Genomic DNA, 23,342 nt, shown 5'->3' with positions numbered 1-23,342 from the left:
CCGTGCTTTGAGTCGACGAAAACAGAAATTACACACCCCGCCTGCCTTCTCCTGCTGAACCAAACCAGTCCAGTGTTCCAGTGGCGCTGATAATCCGGTACTCTTGTTAAACTCAAAGTACCTGAGGCTCATGACACGAACGTACTCATGACTGATGATGCCGGATCTGGTGAGGGTCAGACCTCTGAATTGCCTCTTACCAGTGATGATCCAAAGCTGGGGATTTCCACTGGGGAGGTGGGAGAGCATGCGCAAGAAAGAGAAAGAGCTGCACAGAAACACCAAGAATAAAACCTTACTAAAGATAGCAGGATGGAGGGGAGAACTAATCTCCTGTACAGAGAATAATGAGTGAGAAGGAATGCAGATGAGGTGGAAAATAGAACCAGATGTTTCAATTTTGGGCTGCGCAGGAGCAGAAAATCCAGAAGATACTGATACGGCAATTCCACACACACCTCTCCATGTTCTGACACTCGGCTTGTATTCTTAATTATCCTCTAATCCCAGGAAATGATAAATGAGGTTGCGGCTGAGATTTAAACTGGAACCAAGAGGGGACCTGATGGGACGTTGGCTTCTACAGGCACTTGGTGAAAGCAGTGGAGAGCAGCAGGACAGGGAGGGCACCCAAAATAGTGGCAGGATCTGAAAGGTGGCCAGGGCTGGCGGTGTGACAGCTGCGCGATGGAGACCACACGCTCTGGAGCTCAGAGGATCAGATCCGTCACGTACGGTCACATTCTGAGAGGGAAATGATCTGCTTTTTGCAACCAAAAATTACTTCTCTATTTCCCCACAGCAACTTCCAGAGTGCAAACTGAAGTGTCTGACAAAAAGTTATGAATCCTGAAAAAATAAATCTGTTACAGTGGGTCGGGCAGGGGACCGCTGCACGCCCTCGCATCCAGATGACAGAAGCATCCGTCTGAGGTTAAACAACTGCATTTGCCCTTAACCGCAAGTCATTTAAAAGTCACCATTATGGCCTGGTTTTCACAATGCCCTTTAACGAACCGTGGAGGTTTGTACTTGCAGTGTTTCAGAAAAAAATCAAACCAAACCACCAACAAACAACAAAGACCCTGAACTCTGTTGCGGGTGTGATTAATGACTCGGTCGCCGGCCGCACCTGCAGATTACAACACGGCATCCATCAGCAGCGAGCCTCGGGGCTGCAACGTCAGAGGGCAGCGCTTACGGAAAAGATCAAACCCCCAAAGCTTATTAAAGCAAAACAGCTGTAAGGGTTCCTAGCTCTCCCACTGTGAATGAAGCCTCAGTGGCTGGCAAGTGCTGATTTTGTTATGCTTTGCTTAGGGCGGTGTTTTAGGACCAGTGCTTTTCCAGCTCCCCCGTGGGCAGAACAGAGCTCGCTGCTGACAGACGCCGTGTCTGGGTGAACCCACGGTGTGGCTGTGTCCTGCAGCACAGTCACATTATACAAAGCAGTGACAACCGCATCGTCTCACGCTGTATTTAAACTCCTTTTTTTAATCCCTTGTGAGAGCAATGGACATCGTTCCCATATTCATCGCCCGCCCTCCATCACAGAAGACAGCAGTGTTGCCTTTCCGTCTCTCCGCATTTTCACTACCGTTGAACACTCGCAGAAATTGTTCAGGATAAACTCTCATTAAATATGTCCCATCCAACAAATTATTCCCATTAATGAAGTCCCCTCCCAACTGCCGTGCTCCACCACATGGGTTTCTGCTGAGCAGATCAGCTCTTGCCGTGCTGTCTAGCCCCAGACCACTCAGACTAGTCACCGAGCAGTGAAGTTAATCCTGAGCTGAAGTTAATATTTAGACGCGCGGCAGAGCCAAGAGACGCATTAAAGCAGCGCATTCGCAGAGGCTTCCGAACGCCCCTCTCTCGCCGCTGCCAAGTGATGCTGGCGGGCTGGCTGCCAGCAGAGCTGAGGGCTGCCTGGCTGCGGGGTTTTAAATCGCATAAAGGGCACTCTCATTCACTTGCAGACTGTGTAGGCTGGTCGTAATGTCAAGAAACGCGTCTTAGTTCCTCTTTGATAGCCGTCTGCAAATTGGCATTCTGTAGCCAGAGTTACTCTGTCGTCTGCAGCGCCCTGCCTGCTTCAGCACTCACAGCAAATCCTTTACGGAAAGGCCCCAGGGAGCTTCGGAGACAGGAACTCTGCCGTGTCCCCTCCCCCTTGGTCGCAAGCCTCTTTTTTTCACGGTTACAGACAGCGATTCTGTTTTTTTCCCCGCCATTCACTTGCCTCTTTGGCAGGAGTTTCCCTCTGCTCTGCGTGGGTGAACCTGCACACACGACACCCAGATTCCACTGACACCTACGAGTCTCTGCAAGCAGTGACTGATGGCCACACAGTACAATCCATCAAATTAATGAGGGCATCGTCCCACCCCCCACCTTCTGCGGGCTCTGCCCTCTCACTTCAAACACAGACACGAACCGATGCAGAAAAGACAAACAAAACGAAGCTAAACAAAATGTTTAAACTGGTTTCTCTCTTTTAAGGATCTTTATGCATTAGACCTAGAACCATATCGCTACTCTGGAGTGAACCTGACCGGCTTCCGGATCCTCAACGTGGAGAACCCACACGTGTCCTCCATCATCGAGAAGTGGTCCATGGAGAGGCTGCAGTCGGCGCCCAAGGCGGAGCTGGGCCTGCTCGACGGCGTCATGATGGTATGAGAAGTTTAAACAAAGCAAGGGTGAAGTCTGCGGAGCAGACCAGAGCCGTAGGGAAGGCAGGAACACTCATTAAGGGCTAAACGTTATCGTTATGGGTTGTTGTACTAGTAATAACTCATCCCATGGTATCTCCCACGGTAGGTACTTGCATTCTTCAACAACTTTCCCTCAAATGTGGCGAGCTCGGCTGGTTAATCCCTTGCAGCCCAGTTCTAGGTTAACACGCTCCTTTTGCAGGCCCAGCTGCAACAGATTTGATAATTTTGAGAGACTGTGCTCCTTCCCTCCCTTCTTGCCAAGGAAAAGCTGCCCCCAGAACCAGCAAAATTCAAAGCTTTCCAGTCCAGAAAGGGCTGAGCACGGTGGGGAAGCACCCTGGCTATCTCATGCTGGGAACAAGGAGAGGGAGGTCCCGTCAGCTGGGTGCTGTGCCCCTGCAGCGAGCACCCGCCGACCCGGACGGGGACGGGCTGCGTGCGCCCCAGCCCCAGAGCAGCGCAGGGGCCGGGAGCACAGCACGTGGCTGGCCTGGGCCAGGCAATTCACTGAGGTTGATGGAGGGAGAAACAGCCAAAGCTATGCCCAGAGATGGGCTTTGCTGCAGCTTTGATGACTCCTTTTAGGGTGTGATGGCAGCTCCGCTCTGCTGAGTTACTGCTCGGAAGGTACCGCACCTGCTCGCCCATCTGTCTTCCCGCGAGGCTGTCTCCGACCCCCGTAATTGCTGACTGGCTCCCGCCTTCCCTCTCCCTTTAGATATGCCAGAACTCCCTCCACAAGTGGCAAAGCCTCCCAGACTTTCACCTTGAAATGGCTCCTTCTATCCCTCCTGTTTTGTGTTTTTTTTTTATCTATTTAGAGGAGAGCCCCATCATTCTCCTTTAGCCCTCTGCTTTTCTGCAGCGTTGCCCGCAACCGCAGCATCGCATTGCCTGCCGTGGTGCTGGGCTCCCTCCACCACCGCTGCCCCCTCTCCCGGCCCCCGTTTGCTTCTTCAGAGGGGATCCTGCCTCTTCTTTGTGTTTGCCTGGTGTCTGTCCCAGCCGGGCCCTCATCTCAGCTGGGCATTACGGTGTGTAATTCACCACAAAATTGCTTGGACGTATTCTCTTACTCCCTCTCCCTCAGCCCCAAATTTACAAAACCTCATCCCTGCTGCCCTAAATCCAAGCCCAGGGGCGCAGGTCGGGTGCCTGCTCTTCATGCTCGGGTGCTGCAGGACGGGAAGGTGACGGGGATGGCTGCCAGCGTTGGAGGATTTTCTCCCTGGCCACGTCCTGTTAGACATTTGTCCAGTTGTTTGCTGTTTTATTTTGGTTTATTGTGTTTTATTACGCTGCTGCTATGCTCACATCTGGTTTGTAGCTTTCTGAAGCCAGCAAATAACGTATTTTCACAAGGAGGGCTTACCATATCAGAGTGAAAAATAAATCCAGTTCTCTTCATCAGTACTTGGAGGTGAGATGGGGCATCTCAAATTGAATCTAAAACCATCACGTTATATGGGAGGAAAAAAAAAAAAGAATTCTCCCTAGTTCAAATCACTGAAACGTGGGAAGATGTTACAAATCTGTGAGGTCCTGAATTCAGTGGCAGTTTGGGTCATTTTGGAAAATTCCATGCCCACAGACAAACATCTCTGTTTCTTATTTCCCCATGTATAAAATAGTGTGGATAACATATTCTCATATAGGCTTTTTTAGACCCAGACAAAACAGACTAAGTAAGAAAATTCTGTTACTATCTTCTACATTTAAAACCAGCTAGCTTCCTTGTTTGACAACACGGCAGTAAGCGCACTAGAAATAACCAGAATAGATGCACATAGACAAATGACATTTTCACAATCTCTGGTTTTAAGACAAAACTGTGACATTTTAGTCTAACGAGCCACATAACAGAAAAACACGCTCGCGAGGCGCTGTCGTGTGCAGAGCTACATGTTCAGAGGACGTGTTTCCATGGAGGTCAGCCTGGAGGTTTGTAGCTGGTTTGTTTTTACGGCAATCTCTTGAGATGCCCGTGAATCCCTGGAGAGCCCAGCCGTGCCCTCGGAGCGCTGTTTGCGGGCTCACACACCCAGGAGGTGGGATGGTCGGCCACGGACCGGGGCAGTGAATCCCTCGGGTCCGGCGGGCGTTGGGCAGGGGGTAACTCAGAGGGGGTTCCTGCGACACGTTACGGCTACCCGCCGCGCTGCTGTCTGAATGCTCCCCTGCTCCGGAACCGCTATCAACACAAATGCTGTTCCCCTTTACTTTAGACAGACGCTGCCCTGCTGTACGACGCGGTGCACGTGGTCTCCGTCTGCTACCAGCGCGCCCCTCAGATGACCGTGAACTCCCTGCAGTGCCATCGGCACAAAGCCTGGAGGTTCGGTGGCCGCTTCATGAATTTTATAAAAGAGGTAAAAGTGTGATTTGCACCCGTCGTTGCTCCCTGCTAAAGCAAACCGTCCCCAGCAGGAGCTGCGCAGCTGCTCCGCGCGCAGGTAGGGGGGCACGTGGCAGAGGCTTGGCAGGTACGGGGTCATAAAAAATCCCCCCGCCTGGGGAGGTACATCTGGATGGAAGCACTGATACACACCAGGCTGCTGAGCGCACCCAGAAAGGAAAATTCCTGTCTTTGCCTTCAAAATAACATCCCTGCAGCCATGCCAAAACATCCAAGCCAAGCTGAAACCTCCATGCTGTCACTGAGACCTGCCCTGGCCGCCTCTTGCGTCACGAGCAGCTGGACCGCTCTCTCCGAGGCCGTTTCTTAGCAGAGCGATAGCTATTTGCCTTTTACAGGAACATTTGCTCTGGGGCGCACAAAGGGCATTCAGTGCCGCTGAATCCCAGCGGCAAAGCTGGCAGCGCCGCGCGTCTCTGCCCTGCGCTGACGAACGGCTTTGGCAGGGTGGTGGATTTAGCAAGCGGGGAGCCAGGGGAGCGAGGATGCAGCTTCGTTCCTTCTCTGTTTTCAGTCATTATGATTTCCCCCTGTTCAGCCCACGTATTTGTTTGTTTGCATCTTGCTTAGCCATGCAAGCAGGTTCAACCCATAGGCGTTAGGAGCCGTGAGCTCACCGGGGGAGCGCGGCACAGGGGAGCGGCAGCGAGCGGCCAGCCCACCCGTCAGAGCCCCCACGCACCCACCCCTGCACTCACGCCCCGGGTTCTGCTCTCTCTGCAAAAAGGAGCCCTCACATAATTAAAAAATGAAGGCAGAGCTGCAGAGAGACACTGCAAACCCCACCAGATATGTCTCTGTGAGAAAAAAACTTATTTACCCTAAGGCCTTTTTAAACTTCCATGTCTGTGGCTCTTCACAAGGGAAGTTACAAAACCGGCTGCAGGACGGGATACGTGAGTGGGCCCCATTTACAAGGCTGGGTATAAAATCCCCTGAAGTTTTTAAATAGAAAAGAGCAGCAGCCCGCTGTTGCTCGTTACTGTGATTTGTGCTCCAGTATCGCCCGCAGACCCCGGCAGACCCCGAACGCAGGCAGAGACGGGCAGCGAGAGCCCACCCCAGCTGCTGCGCGAGCTGCACGCAGCGCACGGACACAGGGGAGGAGAAAGGAGGAACGATTCCCATGGCAGAGAGAGAGCGAACTTTTTTTCTTAATAGGCACTGAAGATGGTATCTCTCCTCTCTCTGCCTCCCTCTCTCTCTCTCCTTTTTCGTGTTTTGTTCACTTCTGCAGAAAGCTGCTCCAGCTGGCTGCCAAAAGGGAGTGTAAATAATTTGTTTGGTTGGCTCCTTTTGCAAATTACCCTGAGCCTCACACTCCGGTGCCTGCCTGTTGTTTCCCTGTCTGGCACGGCGTCAGCTCGTTGCAGGGAAAAGCTTCTTCCCCACTGCAATCAGAACACACGGTAACTGGTCTCGCTAAACTCCCGCAAAGACAAAGCGGCGCGCGGAGGGGTGCCTCGCCGCGGACACCCGCTCCCTCGGCCCCAGGCTCCCCACAGACGTCGGCACCGCTCGCCCTTCATGCGCGTGCAGGCCATGGCGCCCGCTGCACCCGGCCGCTGCGGAGCTGTCGCTGCTGGGGGGAAGCCCCGCTCGTTCCCACCTGCCGAGGGGCAAAGGGGCCGGGTGGTGGCCCTGCCAGCCCCACAGAGGCCACCCTCACCCCGTGTGCCGTCAGGGCTCCCAGGGAAGTTGGGGGACAGGGCCAAGGGCACGGGCTGGAGGCGAGGGGACAGGCTCCTCTGCAGCCACAGCCTGCCCAGAGCCCAGGACTGCAGCGCCTGGAGTTTGCCTGCAGAGATGGGGCCGACGCCAGCGGGTCAGAGCCCATCGGGGGCCGCGGCGATGCCGCGCAGCCCGTCAGCCCCACAGGAGCTGCGGGGCTCGGCACACAGCCGTGTTCGCTCCAGTCAGGCACGTTAAACACACTGTGTTTTCCCTGGCTGCCGGGGGCTCCGCAGGCTGCACGTCCCACGGGCAAACCACCCGCATGCCAAAATGAGCAAACGGAGCACAGCCTTCCCCAAAACTCAAGGGTGGCGAGGCTGGGAAGAGGCTGTCATTACTCCTCAGGAATTAATGAGGAAGAGCCAAAGGAGCGTATTTACTGATAAATATGCCACTCATACCCCCTGAGAATACATTACAGCACCTTCATCGCGCTAGGATATTTCAAGCTCCCCCGCCCCCAGAGGAAGCACATTCATCAGTAAGGAGCGCGCTGAACCGCTCGGGGGACAGAACCCAGGTCCCAGCTCTCCCACGGCTGAGATGCAACTGCAAAGTAACTACCCATGTCAGCAGCCCGGCACTCTTACGGGAGCGTCCTCCTCGGGACGGATGCCTCCAGCACATCTCAGCACCGTCCCTGGGCAGAGCAGGCACCGTACACCACACTGGCCTGAGCACCTGCTCTGCTGACACAGCCAGCGCCTGATGCTTGGGGCTCTCTCACCTCCTAAACCAGAGATGTTAATTCTGGTGGTGCTGCAAAGCGTACAGTGGAAAAGAAACAGCGTCATAGTGTAATTTTGGTTTAAACTGATCTGGACATCCTTACCCCCAGCTCCTGCTCCCAAGCCAGATCGGGCTGTGCAGGACCTCGTCCAGTTAAATGCTGAAATTCTCCAGGAACAGAGCTTCCCCAGCCCCAGTGGGCACCTGCCCTGCGCTTACACTGCCAAAAACTGAACCGGGGTACTGACGCACCCCCTGCCCACCAGATTTCTGTTTCAAATGACAGACCCTGCTAGCACAGACAAGCTCTTGGCCTCTTCTCCTCCACTTTCCATCTGAAAGGAGGGAGAGAAGCGTTCAGGACATTTTAGCTTCCACGCACCTTGGAGGCATCAGCAGGTTCATGCAAAAAAAAGGATTATTTACGAGCTTGACTGGAGCTGTCCCAACCGCAGGCTCCCTGCAGCCCAGCATTTATCAGTACCACAAGGATAAATGCGGCACGCAAGGATGCCGTGATAAATGCACGCAGTTTTCTCCTGAGTCATCATGTCCTGCAACAGCTGGTGAACACAAAAGGTGCAAACAAAAATTGTAGCAAGGACTGCAAGAGAGTTAAGAAAATCTCCAGCTCCGTCTGCAGTCTGAACAGTGACGGAGGTGATGATTAATTAATCATGCTCTTTGGGGAGAAAGAACAAGTATAAGGACTAATTAAAAGAACATAGAGTGGAGGGCAAAAGATTATTTATGATACCGAGTAACAGCCCTGCTACTTTTTCTCCCTTCCACAGGCGCAATGGGAAGGATTAACGGGACGCATCGTCTTTAATAAAACCAGCGGTTTACGGACAGATTTTGATTTGGATATCATCAGCCTCAAAGAAGATGGTCTCGAAAAGGTAGGCAGGGTTTGTCTTGCCTGCATACGGCTTAGTCTAACTCTGATGCTCAGGGAACAGAGAAAATGGTTGCTGGTTGTATTGTTTCCATGTTTTCTGGTTTTTATATAAAAGGCTATTTACTTTGTGGGGTTTCTCAGATCCTTTTCCGTGTCTCATCCGTGACTCACTCGCCCCGAAGCGATGTGCGTGGGATTACAGTTACCAGCTGCAGAAGTGCTTGTGGCACTTTCCTGGGATAGTGGAAGCAGAAGAAACTTCCCGAGCAGCCGTTAACCTCTTCTTGCCCAGGCCAAAGGTGGAAGAAATAAAGCCTGTCCCACCCCCCATCTTGCTGGGCTTGCGTACAAAATGTTGATTTTTCCCTGAGGGGGCAACAGCTCTTGCAAGCATCATCTCGGTGTGATTCCCCACAACGAAAATTGCCTGAGGCTTGGAAACGGCACTGGCTTACTCCAGCCTAGCTTTTGGAGGAGGATGCACTGTGCGTTTTCGTTCATTTCTTCTCTGCGTTACCTCGGGCACAGTTTTGCCTGGCTGGCTGGAGGGGTCTGGTTCGGTGGCCGTGTTGTCGCCCACCCAGAGGAGACAGGGCACAGAGGCTGCAGCCTCAGATCCTCCCCATCAGTACAGATCTCCGGGCACCGAAAAACAACCCTGATGTGCAAATCTGAATGTGCAAATGAATCCATGTGGATTCATTTCCTTTTCTTCAATTCCTTTTTTCTAAAAAAAGGCAATATGCAAAGCATTACAGCTCCTAGAGCAGGGTTTCAAGGTGAGATCAGTTCGTTTAAGAAAAAAGAGAGCAGCGCATGGCCTGAAGTGAGCAGAGCCCTGCACGGCCGACAGCCGATCCCAGCAGCGAGCAGCGCCCAGGGGCCGCGCTCCCGTCGGGCTCCAAACAACGCAGGGCTCCCAGCCTGACCCCTTTTGTGAGTCATTCCGAGTCCCCGTTCTGCTAAACGTGTCTCGCAGATTTACAGGAGAAAAGTTGGCTCCTGGGCAGCAGATCCCTTTCTAGAGCAGTCTGCTTTTCGACAGGCACAAGGTGCCTGCTGGCAGCTGGGGACGCGCGCGTGCCGTGACCTGTGGGCATGGACAGGTTCTGCGGCCGCGGGAAACGCCAGCCGGAGCAGGGACAGGGGCTTTGCAATTATCCATGCGGCAAGCCGCCCAACATGCACAGATGACTTTTCCAGTTAAGGCTGGGGAATTAATCAAAGAGCGCAGGTAGGCAGTCCCCGGAGGCGGGAGGCAGCCGTTTGATCGACCCGGTGTTTGGAGGGGATGGATCCTGCGCGGTGAGGCTCCCTGGGACCAAACAGCTTGGCTTCCCCATCCCCCTTTTTTACAGTTCCTTCTTCCTTCGCTTTGGAATAAATTGTTGCCACGCTTTCACACCACAGCAGTAGTTCTTTGCTTCATGTAAAAAATCTCAAGGTCACAGCAGCACTCTTCTAGTAGGTGTTTTTTGGTGTCAAATACAGAATGAGGAAAACAGTTCGAATGAACCCAACGACCTTTGGTCTCAGCTGCCATCAGCCGAGCTGGAGCAGGAAGGAGGCAGGAGAGGAGCCGGGAAGATGCCCCCCTCTCATAGGAAATGAGCAGGAGAGGATCTATTTAGCTTGACTTCTTTTATTACAAAATATTTTGTTTATAGAGTTTAACCAAAAAAAAAAACCAACACGTCTTTTTGGAGTGCAGTGGCACCAACAGACTGCCTGAGAGCTGTGTTGGTAGAGAAATAGAAAAATGTGCGACTACTTGGATACCACGTGCATCCAAATGTTTGAGTACGACCGCAACGTCTATCTGTCAAACCAACACTGCTCAGGGGTACTGGAGAGGAGCTGGCACCAGCTGGATTTATTGCTATCGTGTGTCACATAAAGCCCACAGGAAGCCACCAAACCTTGATGCATACTCCACACAGCCATTCAACTTTTCTCTCCAGCAATTCAGAGATTTCACCGTTCCCACTATTATTTTTGGAAAGCTTCTTGTCAGCTCTAGAGGGGTTTTGAAGCATCGATGTCAAATCTCTGTTGAAGCTGGGTTTCTGTCAATACTTAATCTGAAATAACAAAACGCCGAACTACAAACAAATCCCATACGGATTGCGCGTTACGTAGAATAGCTTATGTTTGTTGAGCTTTAGGATTGAACTCCTGATCCTTATACCTCCTGGATGTTCCAGGGATTACAGGAGCATTAACTAAACCTAATTACATGTAGTTTGGCTATCTGACTTGCACAGCTCTCCTAATGCACTTCTTTTTCCTTTATCTTTCCTTTTTTAATATTTTAAACTCATTAATTCAGTCTTAAGTGCCATGTATTTAATTTTCTTAAAGAAAACTTAGCAAGGCATCGTTAACGGAGACGGCAGCGCTGCTAGCAGGGGCTGCTTAAACTTGCTTCTCTTTTCCCATGCTCAATAATAATCTTTTGACATTGCAGCCGTCGCGTGATCGAAGGGAGATATGGGGGATTGCTTAGGTTTCACCTGAAATATTTAAAGCCTTTCACAAAGTTCATGGAAACTCTTCTAGAATTTATGACCTTTTTTTTTTGCCAGGCAGCGTTGCTCATTACAAAGTCTCTTTTTGGGGATGCAGTAAAACCAAGTTCTCTCCTTGGACTGCTGAAGAGGTTGAAGAATCTTAAAAACAGCAATAAATAAAATATTGGAAGTTCTTGGCTCCCCAGTGGGCCTGAGCTGCCTGCCTTTGGTTTCTCTCTGAGTCCCACCTCACAGTTTGACCCTACAGATCGTTCTGTTCCCATTTCCATGTGGGGCTTTCTTTTTTCTCACTGTCAGGCTGGCTGTATGGCCACCCTGCTGCATTTGCTGGCAGCAATCCCATATTCCTCCAGCTTTCCTGACATTTTATCTCACCGTCACAGTCCTTTAGCCGGTGTTGCCTTCAGAGTTTGTTCTGAAGCCTCCCCTGCGCCGCGGAGATCAGGTTAACAGGCTTAGAGTTGCCCACATGACTTCTCTGAAATAGAAACATGTTTTGCTATTTCTGGTCAATAGACTTCTTCAAAGTCCCATAATTGATTAAAATTGGCAGCTTAAGAAAAACAGAGCACCTCAAATTGATGAGGAACGTGGCTGCACGTGCCTGTGCCCATGCCCAAACAAGTCTGCTGCTTCAGGTTTGCTACCGGGACTGAGACCTCCCATTGCGGTGGACTTCCCGGACGGGATGACCGGGGCCTGGGATGACCGGGGTGACCGAGATGCGTTAGAAACATCCATCTGGCTTGCCACAGTGCAGAGGATAGGAGCGGTCCCTACCAGGGATTTGCAGAGCCGGTCAAGTCATTTTTAATCATCCCCACCAAAGCAAATTGGTGGGGAAGTAAATAAAAGAAAAAACAGTCTCATATTTGTGGTTGTTTTCTTTTGTTCTGCTTTATCCTTGCCCAGAGCTGACTCTTCAGCGCAGGTTGACTGCACTACGCAGTACATTTGCAAATTGTTCGTGCAGCCCCTGAATTCCAGTCATGGCAGTCGTCTTTCACGCAGCGACATCAGAGGGCAGCACAGGGATTATTTATTGTCCGTGTGCGGTGGGAGTGACCTGCCACTGAAGGGTTAATGCAAATCTCCTCTTTAGGCAATACAAAATGATAATTTCAGCTTTGCTCCTGTTTACTGTAGATGAAAGAAGCAAGCTCAGTTTTCCAGGCCAGCAGAATGCTGAGAGCAAGCGAGGAATGTAAGCTAGGTGTTCACGCGTTCGTTTGCTTGCTTCCTTTCAGGTTGGAGCGTGGAGCCCTTCTGACGGTTTGAACATCACGGAAATTGCCAAAGGACGAGGACCTAACGTCACAGACTCGCTGAGCAACAGATCTCTCATTGTCACTACTGTCCTGGTAGGAGACTGCAAGCCCTTTTCCTCCACCCGCCAATCTCAGGGACACCTTGTGTCTCTGACAATTCACAGCATCCCAGTACGGATCTGCTAGCTCCTCGGAAAGCCAAGCGAGCGCGCAGAGAGCCCCGGCGTGCGGGCTGGGCTCGGCAGGGACCCGCGCTGTCCCTGCACCGAGGTGGCCTGCGGCATCCCCCGATGCCACTGCTCCCAAGCAGGCTGCCAGCCAACACGTGGCGGACGGTTCCAGCTGGAACCACGCGCGTTCGCCATGCCCAGGAGGCTGCTGTTCATCCCGGCAGCTCCAGCTGCCCGGCCACGTCCCCTGTCCGCCCTGCTCCCTGCATGCTGGAGGGCGCAAATACTAAGGACAACCAGAAACCCTGGCTTAGCTGTGACAACGGTGTTTCTTTCCCCCTCATCAGTACATGTTTGACAAACTAGCTAAGAGTAACGCCGTTATCCAGCAAACTATGGTTGCTTAACAGGTCTCCAACTGCCACGCTGCATTTTGTTCTTACATTCGCTATTGGATTAGATGGCAGGCATCAGATCAGAATTAATTTTTATTTACTATCTAATGAATTACGACTAGTGGCATTGGTTTCTCTATAAGCACAGGCTCATGGCTTCACCAGGAAGCAAGAAAAAATATCGGCCCTTGGCCAGCCCACCCAGCATTGGGTCTGAGGTTCGGTTTTGCCTGTGGGAAGTTCCTGGCCCTTTTGTGTTCCATATTTTCAGGGAGCATAAAGGGACAGCTGGGGATGCATTCCCAGTCCAGAGCAGCGTGATCCCTGGTGATGTCCTTACCTTCCCAAAAGGACATGGCCTGACGGTGGGGGTTTGTGTCATAGAAGGAATGGGACCAAGGAAGCGCCCAGAGGAGAACAGAGAAAGGAAACTCTTGGCCCAGGGCAGGAGGAGGACTGGAACCAAAGGGCTGGTATCGCTCACCAAGAAGTTAGCTGAATGGAAGCGGGCAGAACGCGATAAATACAGACACTGCTGCAGCTTTCCCTGCAAATTAGTCACCCCTTCTAACAAACTTCCCATTCATCACACAATATTTGTGTCCCTCTCTCCAAGAGTCACGCACAGGCTTAGCTCATTGACTGCCCAGTAATACACGTGCAGAGGAGACTGGAAAAGTTCTTTCCCTTCCCAGTTCAAAAGTTTTCTACTGTGCCAGTCCCGTGAGACCGCGATGGGTCATGCATAGGGGAGAGCCTGCCCGGGGTGGTGCCCCTGTGCCCCGCGCGTTACCAGAGCCAGCGGCAGCAATGGTTCCCCACTGGCTGTGGTTATGGAAATGCATCGTCGCATCAGGAGCTGCTGCAGGAGTAGGGAAGCGGCAGAGCAAAAGGCACTTTAACAATTCAACGTGCATCAGATTGTCAGACTGCTTCTGCGAGACCCTTGCAGCAGTGTGCGTGCGCTCAGGCATGATACACACGCAGTTTGCTTTTTTTTTCCCCTTTGGATTTAAGTATTCTTGGTGTGTTCAGAAAGCAGAAATTGAGGCAGTGTTTTTCTAACAGGCCAAATGGAGAGACCTGCCATGCCGGGTTTAGCTCATTTTAGCAAGGTAACCTAAAGTGCTGCCAGTACCCGTACAGAGGAGATGCAAATTTTTAGGGCAATGTGAATAACAAACCACATCAAGTCAGTCCCAGGCAGATGCTCAGGATCAGCTCTAAGGGACGCATTCAACCCGTACTCTGGCTGGATAAAACCCACCAGGAGTTACATGACGAGTCCTGGACCCCCCCATTCTCTTTAATTAAAACCGTGTGCAGCACGTTGGGTAAATTCCTTGGGTGGGACGGCTGCTAGCACGGGGGAGAAGGCTCGAGGGACAGCGGGGCTGCCCGCACGGAGAGCCGGAGAAGCACCCAGCCGTGGGTGAGGCTGAGGGACAGATCAGTTCAGGACTGGAATATCGGTGAGAGCTGCACGGACAGGACTGAGGGAAACCAGAAAGGATGCATCTCGTCAGGGGTAAGATGCACGGCCAGAGCTGTGGAAACGCCTGGATCTGGGGTGCAATAATCACTGCACCTCAAAGACCACAGCGTAATGCAAACTGATGGAGCCAGGAGGAGGCCTGTCAGCCACCTGCCTTTGACATGCTTTTTTGGGGCAGCGTTTTCATCTCGTACTCCGCAAGCACGTACAAATTACATAACGCACAAGGGTGATATCAGTTCCTATTAATTGTGCCATTCCTTGGGCCTGCACGCATGCCATGGGGTACCTCCCTCGAAACCACGGCTCCCTGCAATTCCCTTGCCTGCAGGAGGAGGAGATGTGCTTAGGCTCGCGTTCGGCAATAATTGCATTTTCACATCTGGATTCTAAAAAAGAAAATACAACCCTAAATTTGATTTGCATTTGCAACACCTCATTGTATGTTCGCACTGGTGTAAATGATGGTAGAAAAGCCATAGGAGGAACCTTTAAAAGGAAAAGCATGAAAGGTTATTTTTTCCCCTTTTGCTCATATTGCAGTGACTTGTTGGAAGAGAAATATTACCCCAGCAGCCAGCGCCGCTCTCCCCAAGCAATACGGGAGCTGTGAAGTTATGAAATTGAGGGCACCTTCACTGAGAAATCGATTAGCAAACCGAGAGAGCTTGTGAATTGGATGTCTGGCCATTTTCAGTAATAAATTGTGAAATAGTCCGTGAATAAGTGGTTCACAGAGTTCAGAATTACCCCCTAGGAAATGTTTGAGACCCGGAGATACATTACCGAAGCAAGCGGCGTCCTAATGTTCAGTGCCTTGGCTGTTAAATATGTATGTAATCCCTCCAGTGCTTCCCAAAATTAATAGTGCTTTATGGCTGCTCTGGAGCGGCGTATTTCTATCAAGATCCATAGACTCAGCTGATCCACAAACAAAGCACTAATCCCAGAGAAGAAAGCTGAGGAGGCGGGCAGGGAGAGCAGGATTTAACCAAGCTGCACGTGCCAAACTGAACTCTATAGGCATTCTATTATTAGTTTTGCTTAACAAACCTAGCTTTGCACGCTCTCGTCCCCTCCCTACCTGGCTTTCAGGCCAAGCAGGCCCCTCCTGCCCGCCTGGGGCTGCCAGAGGTGGGGGCTGGCAGATCCTACTGGGAGACAAGGACCACCAACCCCCAGCTGGCCTAGCCCAGCTCCAGGTCCCAAATCTCCTCAGCGTACCCACCCGAGGCAGGGTGCCTGCACCCCACCAAACCGAGCATCTCGGCAGAACTCTAACTGGGCCTCCAGACCATCCCTCCCACAACTTCAAGCCCCCATCCCATCCCCACACCATTCCACAGGGACTCCAGCAACGCGGCTCGCTCGCCAGAGCAAAACGTGAGCCCTCCCGTCCCCGGCCACCCCGCGGGCAAGGACAGCAGCCTTGCAGGTACCTGTGAGCCATCTATTAGCGGCTGCTGCTATCTGTCCTCCCCTGCCTTCCAGCTTTTGCCTGCTGCCCACCATCTTTGGCCATTTCCATCTGTCCTCCACACGTTTTCTGCCCGGGGCTCCCCAGTGTCCCTCGTCCTCGGTGACTGCCCAAGCCGGATAGCCACTGAGGGGCTGTGCAGCTTGCTGTGTGCTCGCTGACTTCTCCTGCCAGCCTTCACTAACGAGGCAGGGATCCAGAGGGCAAAGCTGCTGTGAAGCACTTTATTAGGTTTCTTTTTCACTTGTGCTGGCACTCGGCACTGCTGCGATTAAAGACGCCCCCCAACCATCCCACGGCAGCCATAACCGGAGCAGACAGCGGAAACTCTCTGGGCCTCATATCCCATCAGCTAGTGCCGGTAAAGAGGACAGCGAGCTGAAATGGGGCACGTTTTGGGCTGGCCACCAGCCACGCACGGCTCCCTCGCCCTGTCCTGAACCCACCAGGCTCCTGCTCGCTGCAGCGAGCGCCAGGTACCGCAGCGCGGGACAGCCGCATTTCTGCTACGTGGGACGTGGGGTTCAATTTGTCCTCCTCCCTTTTATTGTTTCTCAACACTCTTCATTTTCAGAGCATGAAATGGTTATTTTTCTCCCTGAAATCCTACCAAATGGAAAACAGTTGGCTGCTCAGAAGAGACAAAATTAAATTTTGTGGGGTAAACAAGGTTGCCAATTAGCTGATGTGCTGCGCAAAGTTAATTTATTCCCAGCGTGTCACGGTGCCAACCCTACCTAAAGAGCCTGGGCCTCGTGCTGAGGCTGACCGGCAGCCGCGGCCCTGCCTCCAGTGGGAGCTGGGACCCTTAACGGGGCTTTTTGCCTTCCCATGTGCAGGAAGAGCCCTTTGTCATGTTCCGTAAGTCCGACACGGCCCTGTTCGGGAACGACCGCTTTGAGGGCTACTGCATCGACCTGCTGAAGGAGCTGGCCATCATCCTGGGCTTCACCTACGAGATCCGGCTGGTTGAGGACGGGAAGTACGGCGCGCAGGACGAGAAGGGGCAGTGGAACGGCATGATCAAGGAGCTCATCGACCACGTGAGTGAGGCCCATCCGCGGCAGGGAGGGGCGGCTGTGCCCAGGCTGTCCCTGGAGCTTTCTGCCTGGGGTGGGACGGGTGCCTGCTGCTCGCTGGCTCGGGATACCTGCAGCGAGCTCCTAACCCCGCCCGGGCTCTGTGTCACACGATTTGTCAGAAGAATATGTCTTTGTCTGACACTTCCAAATATTCATTTGGAATTTCTGAAAATGGGCATTTTCACAGATGGGCTCCGTGGCTCCAGCCACAGACCCTCCCTGCTGGGCCGCGGCCCCCCGACGCGACGCAGGCTGGGCAGGCAGAGAGGAGCCAAGAGGCTTCTCTGAGGCCCGGCTGCGCGCTGGCTCTCCCGAGGGTCCCGAGTCCTCTCATCCCCTGAGGATGCTGCTGCTCTGCCCCCCACAAACTGGCCAGGGCACAACACCGAGGCAGCTCGGGGACTGCAGCCGTGCCCCAGACACAGCTCAGCTGAATCCAGATGATGGATCCAGACTGCAAGAGCAGGTGTGCAGGGGACAGTTTTATATATCTATTTTTAATAAACACAGCTTATTTGCTAAAATTTTCTGGGACATGGAGCTCCCCCTGCGACAGAGCAGCTGCACTCTGTGCTTTTGTTTCCTCGGCCACTTCTAAAAGCCCATTAAACACCAGTGAAACTGTGGTGGCAGCTTTACTCTCGCAGCCGCCAAAAAGTCACCTTGTCTGAAACCTCGACTCGCGGCCAGAGGTTGCTCAGCTTCCTAATGAGATATGTTGCCTCCAGCACATCCTGTGATCCCAGAAGCCCAGTTAGGGAGGTGAGGAAAGCTGGTGTTTTTATGAATCTCGGATTCCCAGAAAAGGTCTCCGGAAGAAAAGATCAGGACAAAATTATTCTCTGATCCCCGCAGCGCAGGCAGCAGCGTAGACAGTGCTGGAGCTGTAACGCAGCTCTCTTCTCCTGAACATCCCGCTCAGGTGGTGCAGCCCTTGGACCACCTCTCCAGTTCTCAGTTACGTTTTGAAAACATTGCCTAAGCAGAGAAGAGACAAAAATAATCCCCTGTACGTAGCAGCTGTGATGCTCTTGCAGTTCTTGTAAGAACGTATTTGCCGGGTGAGTCAGTTCAGCAAACGAGCTGCGCTGAGGACGGATAACAGAGCGTTGTCTGCAGTGAAATGGCAGAGCTGGGGCTCCGCGGTGAGGTTGTGTTTCCAGATTTGGCTTCTCTGCCCTAAATGACATTGGACAAGTTGCTTCTGTGCAATGCTTCCTCCAACTGTAAAATGCAGATGATACTCATTATGTCCCTGATAGGGACAAAGTGATGCTTAATCAGTTTGCGAAGAGCACTGTAGATGGCTCACCCTGGAGCAGCGGGAAGCACGGCGAGGGCGTGCAAGGACAGCCCTTGGGGGAGCAGGACGCCGTGTCTCACAGGGGAACATGCCACAGGCTGTGCAACCTGCCTTTCTATTTTTGCTTCCAGAAAACTCCACACAGCTCAAAATACAAATTTCGTCGTCTCTTACGCAACAGCCCTGCTAAGTTAGACAAGTGACAGTGTCCCGGCAGAAGAGCCCGGTGCTTTGCCGCACCGAGTGATGTGTGTGACACGGATACGAACAGACGCAGAGCACAGGCTGCGATCTTCAGCAGCACGCTCGGGCACACGGCCTCCTGCCTTCCCGCACCCGCTGCCAGCAGCAGAGTCTGGGGTCTCACCGCAGAGCATCTGTAGTGCAGGGATCGGAAGAAGTAAATCGCTCCAAAGCAGGAAATAAAATTTAGGGAACAGAAGCCAGACCATGATTTAGTCTGAACCGTGTCACTCTGAATGTCCTGCAAGATGTTACAGGGCTCTCAGGAGGCTTTCAGCCGCTCCCAAAGCTGTGGTCAGCTAAAAGAGACGGACCGAGAAGGCGGTATGGGGAACAACCTCATTCAGTAACACAAAATTAATGGTCAGCCTGCATTAAAGTATTTCTTGGCTAACTATTTAGAAAGCAAATTAATATGCAGCCACAGGAAAGGACTGAATCCCTTCTTTTTAGAAGTTTTATTGTAGCATCAAGTTTGAACTCCCATTTTCTAACAGGTGTGGTTGGGTGCACGGCTTGGAGTGATTTATAGCCATTGCCCAGACCCCATATGAAGCCATTATTTTCTTTATCTGCATGTCATTGCTTTTTATAGCAGTGTTTATGTAAAGCATTAAAAAGTGAAACTGCAACCAGATGGGGCCTTTCCTCAGCAGCAAAGCATCTTCGAATCGTGTGGGGAAAGGAACAACTAATTGGCACTTTGCGATGGGAAAGTTCAAACTTATTTCACACCTAGTAGGAAAAGTGTTGGAGACAGCATTCAAACAAAGTTGTAGTGATGAAAACAGGGCTGCCCACACTGCGAGTTTGATATCTGGGCTGGCTTTCCTCCATATTCAGCATCTCCTTCTCATAAAAGAACTGGGACCATTCAGGTGGGATAAAGCAGGTAGGATTTTGTGAGGTCCAAGCATCCAGGCCAGGATGAACCATACACAGAAAGTCTGTGCGATGCTGAAGATCCGTTTAACTCACGTTAAGTGGCAGAACCCTGGCCCAGGTTTCCCAGAGAGGTGGTGGATGCCCCATCCCTGGAAACATTCCAGGCCAGGTTGGCCGGGGCTCTGAGCAACCTGATCTGGTTGGAGACGTCCCTAATCCATGCAGGGGGGTTGGACTGGATGGGCTTTAACAGTCCCTTCCCACCCAAACCTTTCCGTGATTCTATGATTCTATGACTGCTGAGAGGCACCAGCTCTGGGGTCCCAGCTGACATGCGGGCTTGGTTGAATTCACTGTGCAGAGGAGAGGGCACTCCTGAGGTGAACTAAGAGGCTAAAACGGTGACTGTTATCAGGAGGTCTGAGAGTCGTGAGAGCAGCAGATGCTGTACCAGGAACAGCCGGATCCGAGGCTGAAATTTGGTGAAAAGGAGATGGGCGAAGCAAGAGGCAGCCCATCACTCAGGACGGTCCGCAGGGCCGGGAAATAGAGCCAGGGGGGAGCCGGGCGAAGGCGGCAGCAGGGTAGCCCAGGTAGAGGTATCAGTACAGCGCGTCAGGGATGGTGGTGCCCGCCCCAGAAGGTGTAAATCACTGCCCGCGTGATGGAGCACGGGCTGTTTACACAGCGAGCGCCATGGCTTGTTTTGGAGTCTCGCAGTGTCCTCCCTCCTCTGTCCTCTGTGATCCAGACACGCCTGGCCATAGGCAGTAGCGCCTGAGGCTGTGATCCTTTGTAAAATTGCCTTGTTTCTAGTCTGGCCTTAAGCATAAACAGGAAAAGCAACAGCAGTTGCAGCAGCTCACAGCGTGACCCTGTCCCCCAGGTCCCCAGCAGCAGATCTGGAGAAGACAGCCTCACGCAGTCAGGTGCAAAAAGCCCTGCCCCGCTGCCTGTTATCGGCTGCTCGTCCTCCATCACAAAAAGATCCGTGTTGGGAGGGAATTCAGTCCATCCCTGAAGAACCAGACTCCTCGCCCCGGTCTGTTCTTTACTGTCCTTCTCCCTGGCCAGTCCTGCAGACGGGCCGTGAACGCTGAACTGGCTCCCAGCACCAGCACGTGGGGAGGGTGGGGGCACCCAGTGACAGAGAGAAGCTCCTGTGCCCTGCATCCATAATAAATGGGGAACCTGGCGACTGCCAAATCGCCTCCCTCCATCAGCAGTGAACTGCTATTGATGGTTTTTCATAGAAATTATTATTGATACAAGCTAAACTACACTGCGCTGTGGCCTATCCCTTCTGAGTTATCAGTTCTAGTTGTCTGGCGAAATAATGCCTGCAAATCTTCACAATTGTTTATGGGCAGAATCGCATAAAACCAGCAGAATGAGCTGTTCTGGACATTTTGCACAAACTTGTTCACAAATAAAACTTGTCTTCTGCAGAGACAGTGCATATCAAATTTCTATTCAATCTGCAACTTCATGTGGGAATAAAAAAGGTATGAAAAATTACAGGGTTTCTAATGGAAATCCCTGCCACTGGTAACTATAGAGAAGATGTAATATCTACCCTTAGGGACGATTTATGACAGCTGATTTAACACTTTCACAATAAATGGGCATTTATTGACAGTAAATTCTGGCAGCAATACATATTGCACCGCATTGCCACGTTCCCATTAATGTTCCTGCACTGGTGGGTGTTTATTTCAAGTGTCGTGAGCTGGGGATTCATTTGGAAGTCCCTCGGCCAGGAACAGGGAAAAAACAATTTTGCTGGATGAAGTGTGCTCCGTCTCTTGTTCCCACACTGCAGGAACTCAGCGTTAGGGAGGAGGTGGAAATAAGCCAAAACAGCTGGCTGCAATTTCTCCTTTTGTGCTCGGCATCGTTAATTGGGTGGATTCGTATTTCTCATATTCAGTGATCCAGGTGATGGAAGCATACTGAAGCGCACGCTGGGAGCCCGAGTCTCTGCTTGCTTCTCTAGGTCTCTCTGGACCTGCCCTTCCCTCCCCGGCTTGCTCACTCGTAGGCCAGGGCTTCTCTCTAAAAATACAGCCTTTCTCAGTGGGATCCTGCAGCCTTTGACATCCCTCAGGTACAATTAACGGCAGTTCCTTCTCTGCAGACCTTCCCTAAAGAAAAGATCACCAGAGGCCCAACAGGACTTCATGGGCCTCGTTTCTCCTCTTCGGCTTACCGCTAGGTTTTCCCTGTCGACATCCGTTCTTAATTCACCACTGAAATAAATTCACTGACAAAAATTATGTCTAAATTAGGACAGAAATTGTAAGAGCAGCCATTAAGAGCCGGAGTCAGACAATTAGCGCTGACCCCCTGCGCACGCTGCAGGCGGCGGCAGGCCAAGGGATGCTGCCGGGCACGACCTCGCTCTCCCCGAGCATCACTTCTCGCGCTGCGCGTTCTCCTGGCCCTGGCCAGCAAGAGGGGAGGGGCTGCCGTGGGGGGACAGGGTGCAGGAGCAGGGCACCGCAGCCGAGCAAGCGAAGCCGGGAGGAGGGCAGAGAGGGGACCCGAGGCAGGGCGGTGGGAGCGGAGGACGGAAAAGCGCTGCAGTCCCTGCGCGGGCAGTGGTGGCGGAAGAAGAGGCTGAGGGATGAAAGCGTCGGTGCTGCCAGACAGACACCTGAATAACAAGTAAATACGTAAAATATGCACTATTTACCTGCCTCAGGCACACACGTAATTAGTTTATGTAAATACCTAACTCAGATTGGCAAAATAAGCACCGAGGCAGCTTATTTCCTCGAATAAATATTTATCTTGGTGCTTATGCTGTTTGTGGGCTCTGCTGTGACCGGCCATCACACACAGCTTTCCTCCGGCGGAGGGGGGATGCTGCGGGATTTCCACAGTGGCCGTGGCTGTGCAAGAGCTGTTCTGCCCCGCAGGCCACGTTCCCGTGCTAACTGAGAACTTGGAGATAAGACTTAGCATTTTCTGATAAAAGCCAAATATCTCTGCAGAGAATACGATCCTCCATCCACTGAACGCCTAGTGAACTCGCATCAGTTCCACCCAAGTGAAAACGCTGTAACACTGGGTGAGTAAGGAGATTCAAAGCCTTCAAGGTGTGTTAGAGAAGTGGCTGCATTTGGTGCGGAGCTGCCTTGGCAAAATTCACCCTTTTGGCCTCCGTTCAGCAGAACACTTAGGACCATACATAAGACTTGGAAGGTGTGCAAGCTCCAGTAAAACAGAAGCATGCGCTTAAGTGGTTTTGCTGGATAAGGGCCTTTAAGCCACTGGCACTCGCTAGAATTCCTCATTTTTAATAAAACCCATCTTTCTGTGCAACGGCATAAAAGTTGGGGCTGAGGGAAGGAAGCAGTCAGGGCTTGATAATTGACTTCCCGATTTGTAATGTCAGAGCGTGACAAATGAAAGCGTCACCCTTGGTGGGTTTTGATTTAGATCCTCCCAGTCAGCAAACCCTTAATTAGAGGCCACCTTCAGAAAAATCTGCATTGATAAAAAGGCTATCGAAGTGCAGTCCCGCACTGCCTTTAATAGCTGAGGACACCACAGCAGACGGGGCTCCCTGACACACGCTCCGTCCCGCCTGCCTGTGACATTTACTGCCAAGGACACGGGGCTGTGATCAACTCACAGGAGCTGCTGAACTGACACAGTAAAATTTTATTTCTGCTCTAAAAGCGTTTTGATCCTTGAGCATCCATGCAGATTTCTCTCTCTTTGTTTTCTGCAGTGAAGCATAAACGCCGAGCTGTTATTTACCTTGCTGTATCATTTTGACAAATTTGGCTTAGCATCTCTCGGACAGGCAGTTGCTAGCGAGGGCTGACCACAGAACTGCTCATCTGTTTTCTCCTTCGGAAAAATCCATAGCCAAATCCTTCCGCATCTCCTTCGGTTTTCCCTGTTGAGTCAGGACACCCACGCAGAAGTGATGGAGGAGCTAAGCCGCTGCATTTCTATTGCCATTTCCACCTTGTGACT

General features: G+C 52.0%; 1 protein-coding gene across 2 annotated transcripts in view; it reads left to right on the top strand.

The window, feature by feature from the left end:
- The window catches only part of GRIK3 (glutamate ionotropic receptor kainate type subunit 3), a 113,867-nt gene that overhangs the window by 71,345 nt on the left and 19,180 nt on the right, over window positions 1-23,342 (top strand). For both annotated transcript variants that reach the window (XM_086764890.1, XM_086764889.1), the window contains exons 6-10: window positions 2,506-2,679; window positions 4,949-5,092; window positions 8,397-8,504; window positions 12,282-12,395; window positions 16,679-16,882. In XM_086764890.1, coding sequence (XP_086621016.1) covers window positions 2,506-2,679; window positions 4,949-5,092; window positions 8,397-8,504; window positions 12,282-12,395; window positions 16,679-16,882 — 744 coding nt within the window. The remainder of the gene's footprint in view (window positions 1-2,505; window positions 2,680-4,948; window positions 5,093-8,396; window positions 8,505-12,281; window positions 12,396-16,678; window positions 16,883-23,342) is intronic.

Source organism: Chlamydotis macqueenii, chromosome 22, assembly GCF_036417535.1.
Source record: "Chlamydotis macqueenii isolate bChlMac1 chromosome 22, bChlMac1.mat, whole genome shotgun sequence".
Lineage (NCBI taxonomy): Eukaryota > Metazoa > Chordata > Aves > Otidiformes > Otididae > Chlamydotis > Chlamydotis macqueenii.
The sequence above is the reverse complement of the archived record's forward strand: the minus strand, read 5'-3'. Positions and strand labels throughout refer to the sequence as shown.